Source organism: Myxine glutinosa, chromosome 13 (genome assembly GCF_964187855.1).
Source record: "Myxine glutinosa chromosome 13, kmMyxGlut1.1, whole genome shotgun sequence".
Lineage (NCBI taxonomy): Eukaryota > Metazoa > Chordata > Myxini > Myxiniformes > Myxinidae > Myxine > Myxine glutinosa.
Window position 1 is genome coordinate 6021755 of NC_136273.1, and position 23044 is coordinate 6044798.

Genomic DNA, 23044 nt, shown 5'->3' on the forward strand with positions numbered 1-23044 from the left:
CAAATGGCTGGTAAGGCTGCTGGTCGTCACCTCGAACCACCACGCGGGAAACGCACAAAATGGCGCAGAATCGTGCCCGCAGCCAGCCGCCGGCATGAGACAAGCAGGCAGGATCCCTCTTTGTTTCAATCGCGACCCCCTCCTTCTCCGCAGGGCACCACCGTCAACCAACACCTCCTCCTTCCATGTTGCAAAAAGTCCCAAAGCCCCGACACGTCTCCTCGCCAGCGCACCCGAAACCACAGCGTCCACTCGCGACAAGAACCAGTACGAGAGAGAGAGAGAGAGAAAGATGGCAAGACGCGTCTTTTTGCCTTCTCCCGAATGTTCCACGCTCACGTCACACTCTGTCCAATTACCGAGCGCTACTCGATCACGAAGCCCGGGGCATGGCCTCCCCATTACGATACATCGGGAGGGGGAGGGTGGAGGGGTGTGGGGCTTTGTCTAATTTCTCTTCGGGAATGTTCGGTAGACGTCGAAGGCCGTGAGGCAGGGCTTGTGTACCGATCGGCAAATGTGCTGGGTGTTGGTTAGCCCTGGGCGGCGTTGAGCGAATGAGTCAATTTACAGTGCGATCGTTGTAGTTATTGTGGTGACCCTTTGTGATGCAATAACAACAAAGGGAAAAAAAAATCACAGGGCAATTACACACTGGGGTTTGTCTTTAAGCCCTACCTAATTAGCATAGCTCCACTCCTCATATGGAGACACACATACGTTCTTACCCGGACAATCGGCCTAACTTAATTTACATCGAGGTGGGTTCTTTTCTTCACGACATTCGGAGCATTCTAAACCTACACAATTCTATCTCGATGAAGGTATTTCATCCCTACCCCAAAAACATAACAATATATATGTATATATGTATACACAAAGAATTAAGTTAAGCACCCCTACACAACGAATTAAGGTAAGCACCCCCTAATATATATTCTTTGTGTATATGTATACATTGGCATATATTCTAAGGTATGTGAGATCAAATAATGATTGGTATGACATTAGCAATTATCCATTGATGAAATTGAGTGATCAAAGTGAAAAAAAGTGATTGGTTGAGTCAGTGATCCGATCACGTGGGTCCTACACACGTTATTGACGCAAAGATCGCTAGAGGTCTTCTCAGAACAATGACTGTACGTTAGAAAACATAAACGTCATCCACACTGTCCGTGATGGACCTATAGCTCCATACTTAAATTGAGGTGAAAATATGCCTAAAATTCCCAAAAAATTTCACCTTAAATTATTCAGAATAAAATATTGAAAACGGCATGATTGTTATGTTTTTATGTGACCATAATATCACTTCTCCAGAAAATATAGCAATATCATGGGTATATTACACTGTTTTGACGACAACAAACTTGTAATGTGCGAGGTTGTAAAAAAACGGGGGGGGTGCTTAACTTAATTCTTTGTGTATATATATGTATATATATATATATATATATATATATATATATATATAATATATATATATAGATATATATCATTCAGAAAATATTCAGACCCCTTCACTTTTTTCACATTTTGTTATGTTGCAGCCTTATGCTGAAATCGTTTATATTCATTTTTTCCCTCATCAATCTACACTCAATACCCCATAATGACAAAGAGAAAACAGGATTTTAGAAAGTTTTGCAAATTTATTAAAAAGAAAAAACTGAACTATCACATTGACATAAGTATTCATACCCTTTGCTTTGACATTTGAAATTTAGCTCGGGTGCCTCCCATTTCTCTTGATCTTTGAGATGTTTCTACACCTTGATTGGAGTCCACCTGTGGTAAATTCAATTGATTGGACATGATTTAGAAAGGCACACACCTGTCTATATAAGGTCTCACAGCTGACAATGCATATCAGAGCAAAAATCAAGCCATGAGGTCGAATGAACTGCCTGCAGAGCTCAGAAACAGGATTGTATCGAGGCACAGATCTGGGGAAGCCCACAAAAAAATCCTGCTGCATTGAAGGTTCCCAAGAGCACAGTGGCCTCCATAATTCTTAAATTGAAGAAGTTTGGAACAACCAGGACTCTTCCTCGAGCTGGCCGTCCGGCCAAACTGAGCAATCGGGGGAGAAGGGCCTTGGTAAGAGAGGTGACCAAGAACCCGATGGTCACTCTGGCTGAGCTCCAGAGATCCTGTGTGGAGATGGGAGAAACTTCCAGAAGGACAACCATCACTGCAACACTCCACCGATCTGGGCTTTATGGCAGAGTGGCCAGACGGAAGCCTCTCCTCAGTGAAAGACATGAAAGCCCACAGAATCTTGTTTCTCACAGTCTGAGAGTCCTTTTGGTGCTTTTTCCAAACTCCAAGCGGGCTTTCAGGTGCGGAAATGGTAGCGAGTTGCTCACAGGTGCGGCAATAGTAGCGAGTCGAGCTCACAGGTGTGACAATGGTAGCGGGTCGAGCTCACAGGTGCAGCAATGGTAACGAGTCGAGCTCACAGATGCGGCAATGGTAGCGAGTCGAGCTCACAGATGCGGCAATGGTAGCGAGTCGAGCTCACAGGTGCGGCAATGGTAGCGAGTCGAGCTCACAGGTGCGGCAATGGTAGCGAGTTGCTCACAGGTGCGGCAATAGTAGCGAGTCGAGCTCACAGGTGCGACAATGGTAGCGAGTCGAGCTCACAGGTGCGACAATGGTAGCGAGTCGATCTCACAGGTGTGGCAATGGTAACGAGTCGAGCTCACAGGTGCGGCAATGGTAGCGAGTCGAGCTCGCTACCATTGCCGCTCCCGATGCCGCTCGCTCGCCGCTCGCTCGCTTGCCGCTCGCTCGCTCTACCATTGCCGCTCGCTCACTACCATTGCCGCTTGTCTACCGCTCCCGATGTTATTTGTTTTATGTGTCTGTTTGTCTTTCTGTGTGATTAATGTTCGCTCTTTCACGAGCCTCGATCTTGTATACAAAAAAAAAAAAAAAAAAAAAAAAAGGTGCGCTACATCACTGTATAGTGTTTAATGTGGTTTGTATTTTATAATAAAAGGTTTTAAAACTTGTACATCTGATGTTCTATTTGCAGATCCAATCCATCGTTATGTCAGGACGCAAAGGTGCCTGGGAGCGAGCTCAGGAGTTGAAGAAAAAGAAGCATAAGGATGATCAACTACTCAAGACGACTCATAAATTGACATCGTTTTTCCATGTGGTGGAGAAAGATGCTGGTGTTGGTGGTGATGATGATATAGATTCAACGAAGGACTCCCCTTCAACATCCCCCGCAGTTGATCCTGTCGAAGACAGGCTGGCCGACGATGGTGACACAGACACTAGGGGCGAAGGTGCTTCAGTATCGACTCCACTGATTCCCAACGATGTCGGGTTGTTTGGTAACATCACAGACAAACTGCGCCATGTGTGCATCAGCTTGGGCACTGACCATTTTCAGAACTTGCATGACAGTTATCCAGAAACGAAGCGCGAATACTCTGGGGTGAGTCGCTGTCTTAATGCCAGTGCCTTCAAACTGGTTTTGCCAAATGGGGAGGTAGCTGATCGTGATTGGCTTGTTTATTCTCCTGCCAAAACTTGCGTTTTCTGTTTTCCATGCACTCTGTTGTCCTCTGACAGAGGTGCACAGCTTTCTGGCTCGGGATTTACTGATTGGACGAATACCGCTCTGTACTTGAAGGCCCATGAAATCAGCCCAAAGCACATAGAATCAGTTCATTCAAATGGTTCAAATGGGGTCCATTTCCATGAGCCTGAGATCTAATTTAAATTGTTCAGGCCATTCTCTAAAATTTCAAAATGTGCCTTAGGGCCAGCCGAGGCTTAATCCGGCACTGCCTATCGTGAGTCGAATACCTACCTATACAGATCTACCTGACTAGATATTGCTCTGCCCTACCGACATAACAATATGTATAGTGCGCTCTATAAGTATTGGAACAGTGAAGTCAAATTTGTTGTTACTAGTAGGGTCACCCGTGAGAATCCCACGGGCATGGAGGTGTATCGTTGTGATCGGTTCAGCCGTTTTTGCAGTACACGGGGACAATAACGTTAGGCGGGAGTCCAAACCTGAAAATGCTGGAGGCCAAAGCTGAAATTGGAAAAACGTATAGCCTATTTTACTCCAGGGGGTCCCAGGATTACCTACCCAAAATTTTGTTGCGATCGGTTCAGCCGTTTTTGCAGTACCTGGGAACAGACAGATGGACAGACAGACGGATGGATGGATGGATATTTGGTGAATTACAGTAAGATTGCTATGTACTGAAGAAATTTGGATTTGAGATCAAAAGATGAATATGAGGCAAGAGTACAGAAGGTCTGCTTTTATTTCTTGTTATTTCTTTATATATATATATTTCACAATGTACTTGTAGAATAACAGTACTTTTTATGTTCAGTCCTCCCATTTTAGGTAAGCATAAGTATTGGAACACATGACTGATGGGCGTTTCTTGTTGTATTGATCATTCACACATAAAAGAGCTGTGAATATCTAGTCTTGGTTCTGGCCTTTGCTTTTGTCTTGGGAGACTGACTTTGGAGTCAGTAGGCATAAACCAACATTAAGACCATAAACTGTCTATGAAAGAAAAGCAAACAATTTGCAAGATGAAAGAACTGAAGAATTCAATTAGAACCATGGCACAAAAATTGGGCATAGCAAATCTAACATACAATTTGGTATATCTTGGAAATGAAAAAGAAACTACTGGTGTACTTAGCAAGAGACAATGGCCAGGTAGGCCAATGTAAACACCTGCAGCCGACAGAAAATCATCAGAGTTGTGAAGAGCAGGGGTGAAAGTATCACAATCTACCGTTAGCAGAAGATTTTGACAGCAGAATTACAAAGGCTACACCGCAAGATGCAAATCTCATCAGAACCAAAAATAGAAAGACCACATTAGAATTTGCCATTAAGCACAGAGGTGAGCCAGTAGGGGTTCTGAAAAAGTTTTATGGACAGATGAGGCCAACATAAACCTTTACCAAAGTGATGGAAAGGGGAAAGCGTGGAGAAAAAAAGGAACTGCATTTGATCCAAAGCATAGTATCTCACATGTGAAGCATGGTGGAGGTAGTGTCATGGCTTCGGCTTGCATCTAGAAACGGCTCACTCATCTTTATTGATAACTAGTAGAGCCTACCCGTCGCTCCACTGATGAACCAATTAGTTGTTCCGTTTGCCAAAATTAATTTACCTAAGCGTTGCCCAATTAAAAAAGGAAATTGTAATACCCTCTGCTACCACTACTAGGTGGCACTTCGTGGTATCACCCCCTGTGTTTGGTGATGTCGATGGGTCACATGCAAGGGATATGCAACCAAATACTAACTATTATACTACATTATTTACTTTATCTTGATCTGTTCCAATACTTGTGCTTACCTAAAATGGACGGACTGGACATAAAAAGTAATATTGTTCTACAATGGTAAAACATATACACGTAGAAATACCAAGAAATTAAAGCAGACCTTCTGTACTCTTGCCTCCTGTTCATCTTTGGATCGCAAGTCCAAATTCCTTGAGTATATCGCAATAATAACAAATTGGACTTCACTGTTCCACTATTTATGGAGGGCACTGTATGTATATACATCTGAAAATCATCGGAAGAAAACAAGGTTGGTCCAATCCCCACCACATTTTGCATACGTGTTGGTTGTGACCAGTGTCAGGTCATGGGCACAACCCCCACCACCCAACCACTACCCCCTAAAAGGGGGAGACAACTGGCCAGTGCTCCCAAAAGGGAGATGTTTCTCGTGAAATGAACACAGCAAGACTGTCCAGGAAAGTTTGATAAAAGCACAAGTTCCCCCAGTAAACCCATGATCAATCAATCTTAACTACACATCAATCTATATAATATTCTCTGTAGGTGATTCTGTCTGTCTGTGAGTCTGTCCGTGGGTGTGGCCTCCTCCGTTGAGGAAGTAGCTCCACCCATTCTGGAAGGGGCTTCAAAAACAAATCACCACCATTTTGTTTCCTCGCATAGCTTTGAGGCCTCTTTTGTTAGGCCCGTGGTGTCTTACTCTCCCTCACAGTTTTATTTCAACTCTAATTCGATATCTCATTTCATTTTTCAGTCGCTAACATGGTTTTAGACTCGGTTGCAAAAAACAGGAAGGAAATTCAATTAAAGCTACTGTTTATAAAACAAAATGCTTTTTCGAAGGCCTGTAACATAAAGACCATTGAGACTCTCTCACAGTTTGATCTCGACTCTAGTTCACCATCTGATTTCATTTTTATCAATGGTTTTAGACTCTGTTTCAGCAATAATTGAGAAAATGCATGCACAGATGGGAAATTGCTGAGACATTTGAGAAATTCGCGGCAGGATACATCATACACCGCCTAAAATAACACAGAAGGGAAAATGTCGAGATATATTAAAAATTCGCGTCGGACTTTTCAATTTGATGAGTCATCACGATGAAATGTTTAATTTAGACGTAGTCACAATAAAAAATCAAAATGTCTCTCCCCCGTGTTTGTGACCCGCTCTCCCCCGTGTGTGCGACCCGCTCTCCCCCGTGGGTGCGACCCGCTCTCCCCCGTGGGTGCGACCCGCTCTCCCCCGTGGGTGCGACCCGCTCTCCCCCGTGGGTGCGACCCGCTCTCCCCCGTGGGTGCGACCCGCTCTCCCCCGTGGGTGCGACCCGCTCTCCCCCGTGGGTGCGACCCGCTCTCCCCCGTGGGTGCGACCCGCTCTCCCCCGTGGGTGCGACCCGCTCTCCCCCGTGGGTGCGACCCGCTCTCCCCCGTGGGTGCGACCCGCTCTCCCCCGTGTGTGCGACCCGCTCTCCCCCGTGTGTGCGACCCGCTCTCCCCCGTGTGTGCGACCCGCTCTCCCCCGTGTGTGCGACCCGCTCTCCCCCGTGTGTGCGACCCGCTCTCCCCCGTGTGTGCGACCCGCTCTCCCCCGTGTGTGCGACCCGCTCTCCCCCGTGTGTGCGACCCGCTCTCCCCCGTGTGTGCGACCCGCTCTCCCCCGTGTGTGCGACCCGCTCTCCCCCGTGTGTGCGACCCGCTCTCCCCCGTGTGTGCGACCCGCTCTCCCCCGTGTGTGCGACCCGCTCTCCCCCGTGTGTGCGACCCGCTCTCCCCCGTGTGTGCGACCCGCTCTCCCCCGTGTGTGCGACCCGCTCTCCCCCGTGTGTGCGACCCGCTCTCCCCCGTGTGTGCGACCCGCTCTCCCCCGTGTGTGCGACCCGCTCTCCCCCCGTGTGTGCGACCCGCTCTCCCCCCGTGTGTGCGACCCGCTCTCCCCCCGTGTGCGACCCGCTCTCCCCCCGTGTGTGCGACCCGCTCTCCCCCGTGTGTGCGACTCGCTCTCCCCCGTGTGTGCGACTCGCTCTCCCCCGTGTGTGCGACTCGCTCTCCCCCGTGTGTGCGACTCGCTCTCCCCCGTGTGTGCGACTCGCTCTCCCCCGTGTGTGCGACTCGCTCTCCCCCGTGTGTGCGACTCGCTCTCCCCCGTGTGTGCGACTCGCTCTCCCCCGTGTGCGACTCGCTCTCCCCCGTGTGTGCGACTCGCTCTTCCCCCGTGTGTGCGACTCGCTCTTCCCCCGTGTGTGCGACTCGCTCTTCCCCCGTGTGTGCGACTCGCTCTTCCCCCGTGTGTGCGACTCGCTCTTCCCCCGTGTGTGCGACTCGCTCTCCCCCGTGTGTGCGACTCGCTCTCCCCCGTGTGTGCGACTCGCTCTCCCCCGTGTGTGCGACTCGCTCTCCCCCGTGTGTGCGACTCGCTCTCCCCCGTGTGTGCGACTCGCTCTCCCCCGTGTGTGCGACTCGCTCTCCCCCGTGTGTGCGACTCGCTCTCCCCCGTGTGTGCGACTCGCTCTCCCCCGTGTGTGCGACTCGCTCTCCCCCGTGTGTGCGACTCGCTCTCCCCCGTGTGTGCGACTCGCTCTCCCCCGTGTGTGCGACCCGCTCTCCCCCGTGTGTGCGACCCGCTCTCCCCCGTGTGTGTGACCCGTTCTCCCCCGTGTGTGTGACCCGCTCTCCCCCGTGTGTGTGACCCGCTCTCCCCCGTGTGTGTGACCCGCTCTCCCCCGTGTGTGTGACCCGCTCTCCCCCGTGTGTGTGACCCGCTCTCCCCCGTGTGTGTGACCCGCTCTCCCCCGTGTGTGTGACCCGCTCTCCCCCGTGTGTGTGACCCGCTCTCCCCCGTGTGTGTGACCCGCTCTCCCCCGTGTGTGTGACCCGCTCTCCCCCGTGTGTGTGACCCGCTCTCCCCCGTGTGTGACCCGCTCTCCCCCGTGTGTGACCCACTCTCCCCCAAGTGTGTGACCCACTCTCCCCAATGTGTGTGACCCACTCTCCCCCATGTGTGTGACCCACTCTCCCCCATGTGTGACCCACTCTCCCCCATGTGTGACCCACTCTCCCCCATGTGTGACCCACTCCCCGGTGCAGTGTGCATGATGTGGGAGGGATGGGGGCAGGGAGGGAGAGGATTTGAGCTCTTGGTCACATTTTACATGAGATGTAATTACACATTTCAAACTGTATTTCCCATGTGCACGCACATGCATTCACATGTTATCAGAAGTAAATAAATTGTGTAGATGACATTTGTGGATCTGATAAATTGCCAGTAACCATTTTGTAAAACTGAATGTGCAGCATCTAAATGAAGATGTCCAAATGTCACACACGTCCATGCCCGTGGGATTCCCACGGGTGACCCCACTAGTCTTACTATAATGGAGCAAGAATGGATGTCATCGAAACTGCCAAATTGACATTCAACAGTTTTGGACCGATGTAGAGGTTTCACACCTGGTTCAAAGAAAAACCAATACTGGCCCTTAAGTGACCAACCAAGGCCGTCAGATGAGCACGTACTTTAGCCATACTCCAAAGCATGTACTCTGGCATGAGCTCTGATAAACAGAAAATGGTACTCCCACCAACAGGGTGTATGTACCCGCTCGTATAAACAACTTATTAACAAGTACGTATCTAAAGATCTGCAAAATGCAAAAAAGGAAAAACTCAGGTATGTGCTACGATTGTCTCAACTACCTCCACATCTCTACCTTATGTATTCTCTTGTCTTTGACCCAGGAACCAAAAATGTTTCTTATTACACATACAAGTCATTTAACAAACCACCGGAAACCCCAAACTAACCACCCACAAACCCAATCTAACAAATGGGAAACCAAAACTAACCACAGGGAAATCCAAACTAACGACAGGGAAACTCAAACTAACCACCGGGAAACTCAAACTAACCACCGGGAAACTCAAACTAACCACCGGGAAACTCAAACTAACCACCGGGAAACTCAAACTAACCATCGGGAAACTCAAACTAACCATCGGGAAACCCAAACTAACGACGGGGAAACTCAAACTAACCACCGGGAAACTCAAACTAACCACCCGGAATCTCAAACGAACCACCTGGAAACTCAAACTAATGTTACGTGCTCCTCCCCGACCCCCTGGTCACGGTGCACCTCCGACTCACGGCCGACACGGGTGCGATAACTGCCAGAACCATTCTCGAGAACCCTGGCATCAGCAATGTTGGGCAATATTGGGCAATATTGGGATATGAGCAACCGCTCCGGTACCAAGAGTTGGCGTTTCAGCCAGGATCAGAATGCCGTTGGGCAATGTCGAAATAGGAGAAGGCCCTCCCATGACAATCGTTGGCGTTTCAGCCCTGATCGGACTACCAGTCGGCTCCGCCACATTTCCCTCGCTAGTACCTGGGTGAGGACCCTCCCCACAGGGTGCAAGTTGTCGCACCGAAACGGTCGCCTCTATGCCGTCCACCATACGAATATGTGCATATTCCGGGTTATTCCAACACCTGCACCCGATCCACCAGCGGATCATACTTGCTGTGTCGTATCGCACGTTTCAAGAAAGCGGGCCCCAGTTCAGAGAGCCAGCTTGGCAAAGATTGCCCATTCGCACTACGTCTTTCGTAGCGGAACATTCTGTCATGCAGAGTCTCGTTGGTGGCAGTGGAGAGAAGGGAACGTATAGCGTGCAACGCGTCGGGCAATACCAGATTCCACTGATGAGGGGCCAACCCCCGAGTCTTCAATCCCATGGCCACAGTCCTCCATACAATCCCATTAAATCATTCGACCTTACCGTTTCCTTGGGGGTTGTTACGTGCTCCTCCCCGAACCCCGGTCACGGTGTACCTCCGAGCCCCGAGAGGAGTCACGGCAGAAAGATATGTTATTCTGTGTGTCAAAGATCAACGGAGAAGCCACCCCAATTGTTACTCACAAACAAATATTGTATTAAGATTACACAAGAATAACAGTACAACAACAATAGTAGTCAAAAGTACAATCAATATGTCCTATGATGGTACCATCAGTTTTGTAATATATAACTCACTGTGCTCCAAGTGAGTGAAACAAGAACATTCCCCAATGTCTCTTATTCCCGGCTTCAAGACGAAGTTGATTCGCTCCAGCGATCGCCAGAACGATGTCCAATCGAGACCAGAATCCCGTGCGGATGGCAAGTGCAGTCACACCGCCGAAGCTGTACAAAGGCGCCCTCAAGGCGACTGGGAAATCCAAAGGCGCCCTACAGGCGACAGAGATCACACCCTCGGGTATGGACGAATTAACCTTCAAAAAGCCACGTCACACACACGCCCCAGATCGACGTCTGAATGCGGTGAAAATGGTCGAAAAGAGATGAAACCGCAAGCGAAGCACAAGTCCTGCGCGAGTCAAAATGGCCGACGACCCGCTCTTGAGACGTAACGGCCCGGCGATAATTCTCCTCGGAATCCACCGCCAAAAACCTGACACGCAGGTTGATCGGTCACAGCGATGACAACTCTGTCGCAGGAATCCCTTTCCCGGAAACCCAAAAGTTCGCTAGTGACTCTTGCTCGCCAACGTTCGCTCCCGACCGCATGTAGCTCGGCTCCTTGTCCGACTCCCTCGCTCCGCCCTCTTTTCTCTTCTTCCTCCTCGTCGTCCGGTTCCCGATCCGGTTTCCTGTTTCTTTCAACATTAACTTTTTTACCTTTTGAAAACAGTTCATGGACAATAAACCTTTTGAAAACAATAATAGTACATGGAATCAGAAATATTTACAGGGGATGCAACCCACCACAACGGAAGTGACGAATCCGTAACACTCACCACTGGGAAACTCAAACTAACCACCGGGAAACACAAACTAACCACCGGGAAACACAAACTAACCACCGGGAAACACAAACTAACCACCGGGAAACACAAACTAACCACCGGGAAACACAAACTAACCACCGGGAAACACAAACTAACCACCGGGAAACACAAACTAACCACCGGAAAACACAAACTAACCACCGGGAAACACAAACGAAACACGAGGGAGTTTTGTTTTGTATGTACAAAGGCGGTTCTCACAGATTATCGACAATAATGAAGTTGTTTTTAATAATGTAATATTTAATGAAATAGTCACGAGAACAACCTTGATCCCATCATTGGGCAGTTGATCGCCAAAGTGCGCAGGAAGGTCTTGAAACACTTGTGTGTGGTTATCCCATCCAACCTGTGAAGAGGAAGGTGGTGGTGATTGAAAAGGAGAAAAGGAAGGTTGTGGTGATTTAAGAGAAGAGGATGATATTGGTGATTTAAGAGAAGAATATGGTGGTGGTGATTCAAGAGAAGAGGAAAGCGGTGGTGATTTAAGAAAGGAAGAGGAAGGTGCTGGTGGTGATTTAAGAGGAGAAGAGGGAAAGTGGTGATTTAAGAGGAGAAGAGGGAAAGTGGTGATTTAAGAGGAGAAGAAGGAAAGTGGTGATTTAAGAGGAGAAGAGGGAAAGTGGTGATTTAAGAGGAGAAGAGGAAGGTAGTGGTGGTGATTTAAGAGGAGAAGAGGGAAAGTGGTGATTTAAGAGGAGAAGAGGGAAAGTGGCGATTTAAGAGGGAAAGTGGTGATTTAAGAGGAGAAGAGGGAAAGTGGTGATTTAAGAGGAGAAGAGGGAAAGTGGTGATTTAAGAGGAGAAGAGGGAAAGTGGTGATTTAAGAGGAGAAGAGGAAGGTGGTGGTGGTGATTTAAGAGGAGAAGAGGGAAAGTGGTGATTAAAGAGGAGAAGAGGGAAAGTGGTGATTAAAGAGGAGAAGAGGGAAAGTGGTGATTTAAGAGGAGAAGAGGAAGGTGGTGGTGGTGATTTAAGAAGAGAAGAGGGAAAGTGGTGATTAAAGAGGAGAAGAGGGAAAGTGGTGATTTAAGAGGAGAAGAGGGAAAGTGGTGATTTAAGAGGAGAAGAGGGAAAGTGGTGATTTAAGAGGAGAAGAGGAAAGTGGTGATTTAAGAGGAGAAGAGGGAAAGTGGTGATTTAAGAGGAGAAGAGGGAAAGTGGTGATTTAAGAGAAGAGGGAAAGTGGTGATTTAAGAGGAGAAGAGGAAAGTGGTGGTGGTGATTTAAGAGGAGAAGAGGGAAAGTGGTGATTTAAGAGGAGAAGAGGAAAGTGGTGGTGGTGATTTAAGAGGAGAAGAGGGAAAGTGGTGATTTAAGAGGAGAAGAGGAAAGTGGTGATTTAAGAGGAGAAGAGGAAGGTGGTGATTTAAGAGGAGAAGAGGAAGGTGGTGGTGGTGATTTAAGAGGAGAAGAGGAAGGTGGTGATTTAAGAGGAGAAGAGGAAGGTGGTGGTGGTGATTTAAGAGGAGAAGAGGAAAGTGGTGATTTAAGTGGAGAAGAGGAAGGTGGTGGTGGTGATTTAAGAGGAGAAGAGGAAAGTGGTGATTTAAGAGGAGAAGAGGAAGGTGGTGGTGGTGATTTAAGAGGAGAAGAGGAAGGTGGTGGTGGTGATTTAAGAGGAGAAGAGGGAAAGTGGTGATTTAAGAGGAGAAGAGGGAAAGTGGTGATTTAAGTGGAGAAGAGGAAGGTGGTGGTGGTGATTTAAGAGGAGAAGAGGAAGGTGGTGGTGGTGATTTAAGAGGAGAAGAGGGAAAGTGGTGATTTAAGAGGAGAAGAGGGAAAGTGGTGATTTAAGTGGAGAAGAGGAAGGTGGTGGTGGTGATTTAAGAGGAGAAGAGGAAGGTGGTGGTGGTGATTTAAGAGAAGAGGGAAAGTGGTGATTTAAGAGGAGAAGAGGGAAAGTGGTGATTTAAGTGGAGAAGAGGAAGGTGGTGGTGGTGATTTAAGAGGAGAAGAGGAAGGTGGTGGTGGTGATTTAAGAGGAGAAGAGGGAAAGTGGTGATTTAAGAGGAGAAGAGGGAAAGTGGTGATTTAAGTAGAGAAGAGGAAGGTGGTGGTGGTGATTTAAGAGGAGAAGAGGAAGGTGGTGGTGGTGATTTAAGAGGAGAAGAGGGAAAGTGGTGATTTAAGAGGAGAAGAGGGAAAGTGGTGATTTAAGAGGAGAAAAGGAAGGTGGTGGTGGTGATTTAAGAGGAGAAGAGGGAAAGTGGTGATTTAAGAGGAGAAAAGGAAGGTGGTGATTTAAGAGGAGAAAAGGAAGGTGGTGGTGGTGATTTAAGAGAAGACGAATTTGTTTACAATGGTCAGAATGGCAATTCAGGCTCGTTATTGCAAGTTGTGAAAGGGACAAGAAAATGTTATTAAACGTTTTAAGTTGTGTGTGTGTGAATATATATATATATATATCTACACTATCGGTCAAAAGTTTTAGAACACCTCAATTTTTCCAATTTTTATTGAAATTTACTGCAGTTTAATGTCCGAATGTACTCTGAAATTAAGCATAGAACAAATAAACAATTGGAGATAAAAAGAAATCATATAATCATTTTGTTTAACAAAATTTAATTAAAAATTTTGACCCAGCAAAGTTGCCACCTTTTGCAGATATAACCGCCGAACACACTCGTGGCATTCTTTCTACAATGGAAATCAAATATTGTTCGGGAAGTTCTTCCCAACACTGTTGCAGAAGTTCCCACAAATGTGTTGCTCTTGTAGGTTGCTTTGCTTTCACCCTTCTGTCCAGTTCATCCCAAACCAGCTCGATGGGGTTTAAGTCTGGAGACTGTGCTGGCCATTCCATGATTTGAAGCCTACGGTCTTGTTCTTTTCCTCGAAGGTAGTTTTGACATAGCCTGGAGGTGTGTTTAGGGTCATTATCTTGCTGTGGGATGAACCCCTGCCCAACTAGGCGTATACCAGAGGGTATTGCATGAATGAATGAATGAATGAATGATCGTTTTAGGGCCATTTTCCCCGCTAGAGCGGGGGTTAGCCTTGCGGGCCCCATGACAATCATGGTTCCCTGTTTGAGGCAATGTTTTTATGGCCGGATGCCCTTCCTGACACCAACCCTTAGTCGCCTCTTACGATGCGCAGGGATATGGTGTACCTATTCTAAACAGGGGTACACACCGTGATCATTCATCCCAGCAAGCTGGTACTCAATTTGCCGACCTCGGAAGGATGACAGGCTGAGTCAACCCCCCTGGTATTAATTCAGCGATCGACCGGGATTCGAACCCAGGATCCTAGGATCCCAAGCTGGCACCCTAACCGCTAAGCCAACACCATGCAATACCAGAGGGTATTGCATGGCGCTGCAAAATGGTGTGGTCGCCCTTTTGGTTCAGGGTGCCAATCACTCTGTGCAAGTCGCCGACTTTGGATCCAGCAAAAGAGCCCCAGACCATCACACTTCCTCCTCCATGTTTGACAGTTGGTGTCACACACTGAGGAACCATCCTTTCGCCTACTCGACGGCATACAAAAACCCTGCGTGATGAACCAAAGATTTCAAATTTTAATTAACCGGTCCATAAGACCTTCTTCCACTCTTCAGTAGTCCACTGGCGGTGCTTCATGGCCCAGGCAAGCCTCTTTTTCTTATTTTGCCATCTTAGCAATGGCTTTCTTACTGCCACTTGACCTGTCAAACCTGCAGCTCAAAGTCTTCTCTTCACAGTTGAAACTGAGACTTGCTTACTTCGACCAGTGTTAAGCTGTGTTTGAAGCTGTTGTCCTGTGAGCCGCCGATCACGCAAGCTGTTGACTCTCAGAAACTTGTCTTCTGATTCTGTTGTGGCTTTGGGTCTGCCAGACCTCTTCCTGTCAGAGTTTCCTCCAGTTTCCAATATACTACTTCCTGCAGTGCAATATTGTCCAAATAATGCTTCAGAGGGTGTAATAACAGTCTGTTCCAATACTGCTTTTATACAGACAGGGGGTTTGTAATCAAGTAATCAGCAGAGGTTGGGACACCTGTAGGAATTGTTTGCATCAACTTTCAAGGCTTAATTTACTTACATTGCTGCAGAATAGCTGTAAGTTGTTCACCCATTACTTGTTCCCTGAAGAAGGCCTTTTTTTTTTGTACAATATAACTGTGCAATTTACATTATTTTCCCGTTTTTTCTAACCGAAACTTTTTTTAAACCTCGAGCAGTTTACTGCTTACCTTTGTACCATTTCAGGTTATTGTCCCCCCGTCGCACCGCGGAGCGAAAGGGGGACTATGGTTTTCCCCTCCATCCGTGTGTCCGTGCGTGCGTGCGTAAGCGAAGGACCGCATTCGAATTTGGTGTGTGGGTGCAACCCACGTCAAAATCCAAAATGGCCGCCGCCATGTATGTCTGACGCCATGTATGTCTGAACCTTGTGAGTGGAATATCTTGAAAAATAAGCGAAGTACCAACTTATAATCTGGTGTGTGGGTGTATCTAGGCATAAGGAAGAACGCTGTTGTAAATTGGGTCGCCACATCAAAATCCAAGATGGCCGCCTTGCGTCTTCCACTTTGTCAACTCACATCACTTCACTGACGGGGGACTGACGGGGGTTTGCTTCACTGACGGGCGTAACGCTTGTTCACTGGACATTAAACTGCGTAAATTTCAATAAAAACTTGAAAAATTGAGGTGTTCTAAAACTTTTGACCGATATAAATATATTGTTGCGGTTTTAGAACCCACACTTGTGTAAATATGAAACTCTTGTAAATATGACATTAAAGGTTAAAGGTAGCACCCCTAGTTAGTCCACAAGCAACACGTAGGCCACCATAGAACTTTAGTTATTTCATTATTATGTGTTTTAGATAAGGCCGTGTTTCCAATAGTTGAATCTGCGTTGCATCAATTAAATAAGAGTAGGTCCCCAATCCAATTCCGGCCATTTTGCCAACCTCTCTCTCCCAGCGACGCCATTACGCGCCTCTGCCAGCAGCAGCCGCCTCAGCGCTCGCTCAAGCCGCCATTAACCATGCTTTCAGGCCCGAGGAAAAAGGGGGTGGAACGCCAAGAACAAGGTGTGGCCTGTCAACCAGCCGTCAAAGGCGTGGCCGGTAAGCCCTCACCAGCCAACCAGGGCTGATGTAACATCACCGACGGGCGTGGCTTTATGAAGCGCGGAGTGATCTTGGCCCGCGTGATATAAGCGCGAACGTAAAGCCCTTTGGGAGGACTCGTTGGGAAATGCGCGCTGTGAAAGGACTTGGTCGGGAGAGTGCATTGCAAAAAGGACTCGTGCGAGAGCGGCGCTATTAACGGGACTTCTTTTGATGAGGGAGCGCTGGTTGGACTTGGTGGCAGAGAGCGCATTTGAACGAGTTTGGTTGGAGACGCGCTTATTAATGAACTTGTCCGGGAGCGCACACGTACAGGACACCAGCCTCCCTCCCCAACCCCCCCCCCCCCCCCCCCCCGCAAAATGAAAGGTACGGTCACGTTTCCAAGATACGCGGAGCTGCCTGCCGGGTTTTCGCCCGTTGAACCGGAGCCTGGACTGGAGCCTCACCTGGAGCCTGGACCCCATCACCGGACCCTCTACCTGACCACCTACAGCTACCAGCTACAATCCCCGTGTGAGTGTGTATGTTTGTCTGGGGTATAGAATAAGAATGTTTTAAGACTGCCCTGTGTCCTGCTTCTTCTTCTTCCTTTCTTGTACATTCTTTCCTTTCCTCTTTTTGTTTGTAATAAATTCACCTGTTCTTTCTGGTTTCGTCTTAATCCCTTCGCTTTCGTCTTTTCTCAATTGAGTACCTGTGGCATGATTAGGAACCGCTCAGAATCGGGTTTAGTCTCATTGTTAACGGCTCGGATCGCGGATTGCTAACCGCTCGGCATTTTCCATCTTATCCGTGGTTCGAGCGGGAGTTATTTCCCTGCTTTACGGTCAGGTTAGGAATTAGGTATTTGGAACCAAATTGACCAATCACCCTACCTAATACCGACCGGAAGGAGCGTATAACTTCCAGGACTCGGGTCGGCCAGGTAACAAGACAAGGGGATTAACCCCCCCTTGATAAGGGGAGCGCCGACCCCCGAGATCCGTAACAATATATATATATAATTATATAACACGGACCCGTCAAGCTGTGATAAATGTGTCAATTAATACCACACTGTTTGAACACCGGTTGCTTCCTGTCTATCAATTCTGTACATCTATTAGTTACGGATTGTTGGAATATACCATTCGCCACTTTAGACTGCTGAGATCCCTTAGGCTTAGACCTTTGAAGACCCTTTAAGTCCTCCAAGACCCTTAAGACCATGAAGACCATGAAGACCCAAAAGGCCCCGAAGACCCCAAATACCCTTAAAGACTCAAAAGACCCAAATTACGCAAAATAACTGGAAGACCCCAAAAGACACAAAAGACCCCGAAGACCCCAGTAAATCCATGAAGCTGCGATTATGTGTCCATTAATTATGTACTGGTTGAACACCCGTTGCATCCTGCCTATTAATTCTGTACGTCTATTAATTACGTATTGTTGGAATATACCTTTCGACCCTTTAGACTCTGAGATCCCTCGGACTTTTGAAGACCCTTTAAAACCCCCAAGACCCTTAAGACCACTAAGACCCCAAAATTCCCAAAGACCCTGAAAGATTCAAAAGACCCAGACGACCCAAAATAACCGGAAGACCCCCAAAGAGTTAAATGACCCAAAACAGCCCTAAATACCTTAAAAACCCTTGAAGACCCAGAGGACCCAAAAAACCTCGTAGACCCCAAAGATCCAAAAGACCCCAAAATCTCAAAAGACATGAAAGACCCAAAATACCTAAAAGACCCTTAAAGACAATGACTACCCAAAAGACCACAAAGATTTCAAAGACCCAAAATATCCTGAAGAACCAAAAGACCCAAAATACGCTGAAGACCCGTAACGACCCAGAAGACCTAAAATACCCAAAGACCCATAAAGACCTAAAAGATTAAACCAGACTTAATCTGCTTAACATAAACTTTCCTCCTTCAAGATGTCTCTGATTCCTTAATATCTCTTCCTGGTTACTCCCTCCTCCGGTATGATAGACCTGAGCCTTGTCCTGGTGGTGGGGCTGCTATCTTTATCAAAAACTCTCTTCCTCACTCTCCCTGCACTGCCCTCTCTCCACCTCACCCCCTGGAGTACCTCTGGCTATGGCTTCCTCTCCGCTCCCACCTTTTGTTCATATGTGTTCTGGACCATCCTCCAAACAGTGATAACTCCATTCACATTTCGCTGTCTGACAAAATGGACCGACTTCTATCCACTCATCCCAACTCTCTCTCTCTCTTCCCCATTTGTGGCGACTTCAACTGTCATCATGCCAGCTGGCTGGGTGTGGGTACCTCTGACACCAGCCATGGCACCTCAGCAAAAGACGTCTGCGACTCATTGGGACTGACACAATCTGTCAATTTCCCGACACGGATCTCAATCAACGGAGCATCTTCTCTTCTAGATTTGGTTAGGACTAACTTCCCTGCAAATGTCTGCTGCTCTTCTTCTGCTCCAATCAGTTCATCTGACCATTTGCTTGTTAAAGTGGACATCTCTCTGGCCATTCTCAGAGAGCCTCCTCAGCGTCGACGAGTCTGGCATTTTACTCAGGCCGACTGGCACGGTCTGCAAGCAGCCATCAATCGTCTGGACTGGTCTCCCATCTCTACTGCCTCTGACAAACTCTTCCTGGGAATTCTTCCAACGTAAATTTAAATATCTATGTCTGTCTGTCTGTCTGTCTGTCTGTCTGTCTGTCTGTCTGTCTCTCTCTCTCTCTCTCTCTCTCTCTCTCTCTCTCTCTCATCTCGTCATAAGTGGTCATACCCTTCCTACCGTCCATGGTACACTGAATCTTATGGTGAGGCAGTTGCCCTGAAACAATTTGCCTTCGCCTCATGGAAGGCAAATCCAATGGAAGGCAATCTCAGTTCCGTTCATAAAGCTCGGAACAAGTGTGTGTCTACCCTCAGGAGAGCCAGGAAACGCTATCTCTCTACTCTCAAGACTGAACTCTCAAACCTGTCTCCTCCTCCATATTCTAGTGGCATCTGGTCAAATCTGTTTCTGGTGTTTGTTCCCCCTCCATCCCCTCCCTTACCTCAAATGGCTACACAGCTGATACCGCACGTGAAAAAGCCGAATGTACCAACTCTGTGTTTACCTCAAAATCTTGTGTCCCAAACCCATCTCTCTTACATTTTATCTTTTCCCATCTTTTCTATTTTTAGCTCTTACACGAGCCTCGATCTTGTATACAAAAAAAAAAAAAATCTCTCTCAGTACCCACCTTACCCAGTCGTACCTAGCTGCTCCTGGACTCTGTGGTCCTTCTCTCATGACAAGGTGGAGAAGTTTCTGTCAAACTTCGACTCTGATTCTGCAACTGGACCAGACGGCATCAGCCCACGGGTCCTAAAATCCTGTTCTGCCGCTTCATCTCGCCCTCTCTCTGTTCTCTTCACCCTCTCTTTTGCTCAAGGTCATCTGCCATCTGCTTGTAAATCAGCCAACATTACCGCTTTGCACAAAAAAGGTGCAAAAACAGATCCTTGCAACTAGAGACCAATCCGCCTGCTTCCAATAATCAGCAAAGTCATGGAATCCATCATTGCTTCGGATATCAAATCCTTCCTCTTCTCCAATGGCTTGATCTCCGATCATCAATTTGGATTCAGACCAGGTCACTCTACTCTGGACTTGCTGCTTCTGCTGTCTCAACAATGGATGGAGGTCCTCAATACCAAACAGGAAATCAGAGTTGTTTCCCTTGAGATATCACGTGCCGATACGGTCTGGCACACTGCTCTGCTTCCCAAACTCTCCTCCTATGGTATCCATCAACCCAATGTTCTGGGACCTGTGCTTTTTCTATTCTTCATAAATGATCTCTCCGACTCTCTGGAAAATCCTCTCTCTCTCTCTTTGCTGATGACTCCACTCTCTGCCACTCCATATCTCAACCCTGAGATCGGCAGGAAACAGCTTCTTCGCTCTCTGCAGACCTGGACAAAATCACAGACTGGTCAAACAAGTGGAACATGGCTTTCAATCCTGACAAATCTCATACTCTCACATTGGCTCTTTGAAAAGACCGTCTGGACAACCCTCCCATCTACTTTCTGAACAATCCTCTTGAAGAAGTTTTGTCGCTCAATCTCTTGGGTCTCACAATCTGCCATGATCTTTCCTGGGAAAACCACATTTCCAAGCTGACCTCCAAAGCCAGTCGCCGACTGGGCATCCTACATCGTGCGAAGTCCTTCCTTGGCACACCTGAGCTCCTCACCACATACAAGGCTTTCATCCGCAGCTCAATGGAATACTGCTCTCCCTTCTGGGCTGGTGCTCCTGCCTCACACCTAGCTCGGCTTCACGCGGTTGAAGCCAAAGCATTCAGAATCATTGGAATCTCCCACGATGAAGCCGATTCTGAGGGCATTTCTCTCTCTCTCTCACTGCAGGCAGGTTGGTGGTCTTTCTGTCTTCTACTGACTCCTCTCTGGCCTTGCTCCCCCAACTCTCTCTGGGCTCTGTCCCCCAAATATTCCTGCAGGTCCCACAAGATCTACCAACAACCCTCTTCTGGTGAAACTGCCAAAATCGACTCTCTGCTCACCTTCACTCCTTCATTCCTCTTTTCTCCCGCCTCTGGAACAAACTCCCACTCTCTTCAATCCCACTCCTCCCTCCAGGTCTTTGAAAGAGCTGTTCACCCCCATCCAAAACCTTGATGTTTTCTACCCCCGTTAAAACACCCAAATCTGCCTCTTTCAATCTCCAACTTCTTTCTGGAAATTCCTAGTCGTGTCAATTTCCTTTATACCGTGTTCTCCTTCCCCCTTTCTAACCATGACACTCGCGGATTCACCATATGCAGATTCACCATCGATTCGGTATAGAACCATTCAAACGGGTACGTTTTTGTGCAAGTCCTTCACGAACCTGCTGTAAATGCCTGATGTTCGACTACAGGTGGCACAGGAATGTGGAATTTATTGGTTCCATGGTTTAGCATTCACCGTTTCCGCATTGTTTGTTTTTGGCTTCACATCAGTGAAGTGTTGTGCACTTCACATCACACTTCACATAGTCCCTGGTGTTGGGCTAGCGGCTAGGGTGCCGGCTTAGGATCCTAGGATCCTGGGTTCGTAATCCCGGTCGATCGCTGAATTAACGCCAGGGGGGTTGACTCAGCCTGTCATCCTTCCGAGGTCGGCTAATTGAGTACCAGTTCACTGGTAATTCCCTGTTTGTCGTTAAAGGCGGCAAAAAGGGTTGGCGTCAGGAAGGGCATCCGGCCGTAAAACATCGCTTCAAAAAGGGGACCAAAAAACAACAACAACCACGGTTCCCGAAAAAGGCCAACACCCGCTTTGCGGGGAAAAATGGCCTCTAAAGGTGGTTATTTTATTATATATATATATATCAGTGCATAGATAGCACAGGTACCTCGCTGGTATATATAATGTATAAAGTATATTCACCGCAATGATGTCAGACGAAGCAGAACCAAGGAACAAGAAGCCAAGTGAGAGCAAAAGGAGCGCCAAGTTCCCGAGCTGGTCTCCAACACAAACCATGCCCTGTTGATGTTAATGGATGCGGGACGGAGAAGAGAACGAAGAGAGAGAGAGCACTGTTCATGACAGACAGGACAAAATCGACTTTAAAACGAGACACTAAATCAAGGCAGTGTATCCCAAAACGGACGATATCGACGACCCTTTGGATCCCAATGAACACCGACGAAGGAATATCGTCATGGTGATAAAAATAAAAATCATAACCTCCTCACCTCAAGGGGTGCCCAAAGCTCGACGATAAAATGGAATTTTCCACCAATTCAAACCTATTCTTTTAAACTCTCTCAAATTTATTTATCCAAATACAGGAATATTAAAAACACACAAGACTAACTTTGTATCCACTTCCGCTATTTTAATGACTTTCCTTCCTTGTGTTGTGAATTAAATCACTTCTTTTTTTCGAAGACTTCACACATTTGTAAAAATACTAGTTTAATCCAGCAACAGATGTTGTAAAAAAAACATTGTTTTTAAATAAAGGAGGCAATCAGAGAAAACGGGGTTTATCGTAATTGTTAACTGGCCCTAACTACACCGCTTGGACCGATTAAAGCAGCACAAAAGGTTTAAACGCAATTAAGAAGTTTGAGAGGTTCGTGTTGAAAGCTTTTACGAAAACCATACGGACAGGACAATGTATATGAAGAAATGAGGCTAATCGTTAATAAAGTGGAACTGTTAATTCGTTTTATTTATTATCTCTGCTGTTACTGTTCAGGTAGAGACCGATCCGATGGAGGGTTCAATGGACGGGCGCCCTCTATAGACGTCGCCAGAGCTGGGGGGCGCCCGCTTCATTCGGCTTGTAACCCATGGGCTGGACTCCAGATTATAGCCAATCGGTACCAACCAGAGGCACCAGATACAAATATACTTTTATTAAAGCTTATTATCTGTCCCTTTCAAGTAACTTTGCTGGACCACTATAGCTTGTAGCTTTTTTAGGCAAATTGCTGTCGAACAGACATAGTGTCAATCAAGATTTGAAAGCAACGGCTTGGAGATGTGCGCTTGATAACAGTAACACACTCTTGTAGCAGTTATATTACCGGAAGCATGACACAATCACCTTGCACCGGCCGATGACGCAACCGGCGAGCGGTTACTTGTCCGGACTCGCCCGGGCGTGTCCAGACTTGCCTTTCCCGGGCGAACGCTTGACTTGCATACCACGCCCCGTTGAGAGGCGTGGCTTACCTATTTGCATACCACGCCCCGCCTGAGAGGCGTGGCTTTTGTGTGTTGAACGGGAGATATAAATTGCCGCCCG

At 47.5% G+C, this 23044-nt stretch overlaps 1 protein-coding gene across 3 annotated transcripts in view; it reads right to left on the minus strand.

Moving 5' to 3' along the window:
* The window catches only part of LOC137438541 (E3 ubiquitin-protein ligase RNF13), a 238389-nt gene that overhangs the window by 28658 nt on the left and 186687 nt on the right, over positions 1-23044 (minus strand). The window contains exons 1-3 of one of the 3 annotated variants that reach the window (XM_068133673.2): positions 21984-22173; positions 21673-21771; positions 11450-11530 (exon numbers count right to left, since the gene is read on the minus strand). The exons of 1 other annotated variant lie outside the window; for it this stretch is intronic. In XM_068133673.2, the coding sequence (XP_067989774.2) occupies positions 11450-11530; positions 21673-21768 (177 nt within the window). In that variant the 5' untranslated portion in view covers positions 21769-21771; positions 21984-22173. Of the gene's footprint in view, positions 1-11449; positions 11531-21672; positions 21825-21983; positions 22174-23044 lie in introns of those variants that run through there. One more of the 3 variants, XM_068133674.2, reaches the window with a different exon arrangement.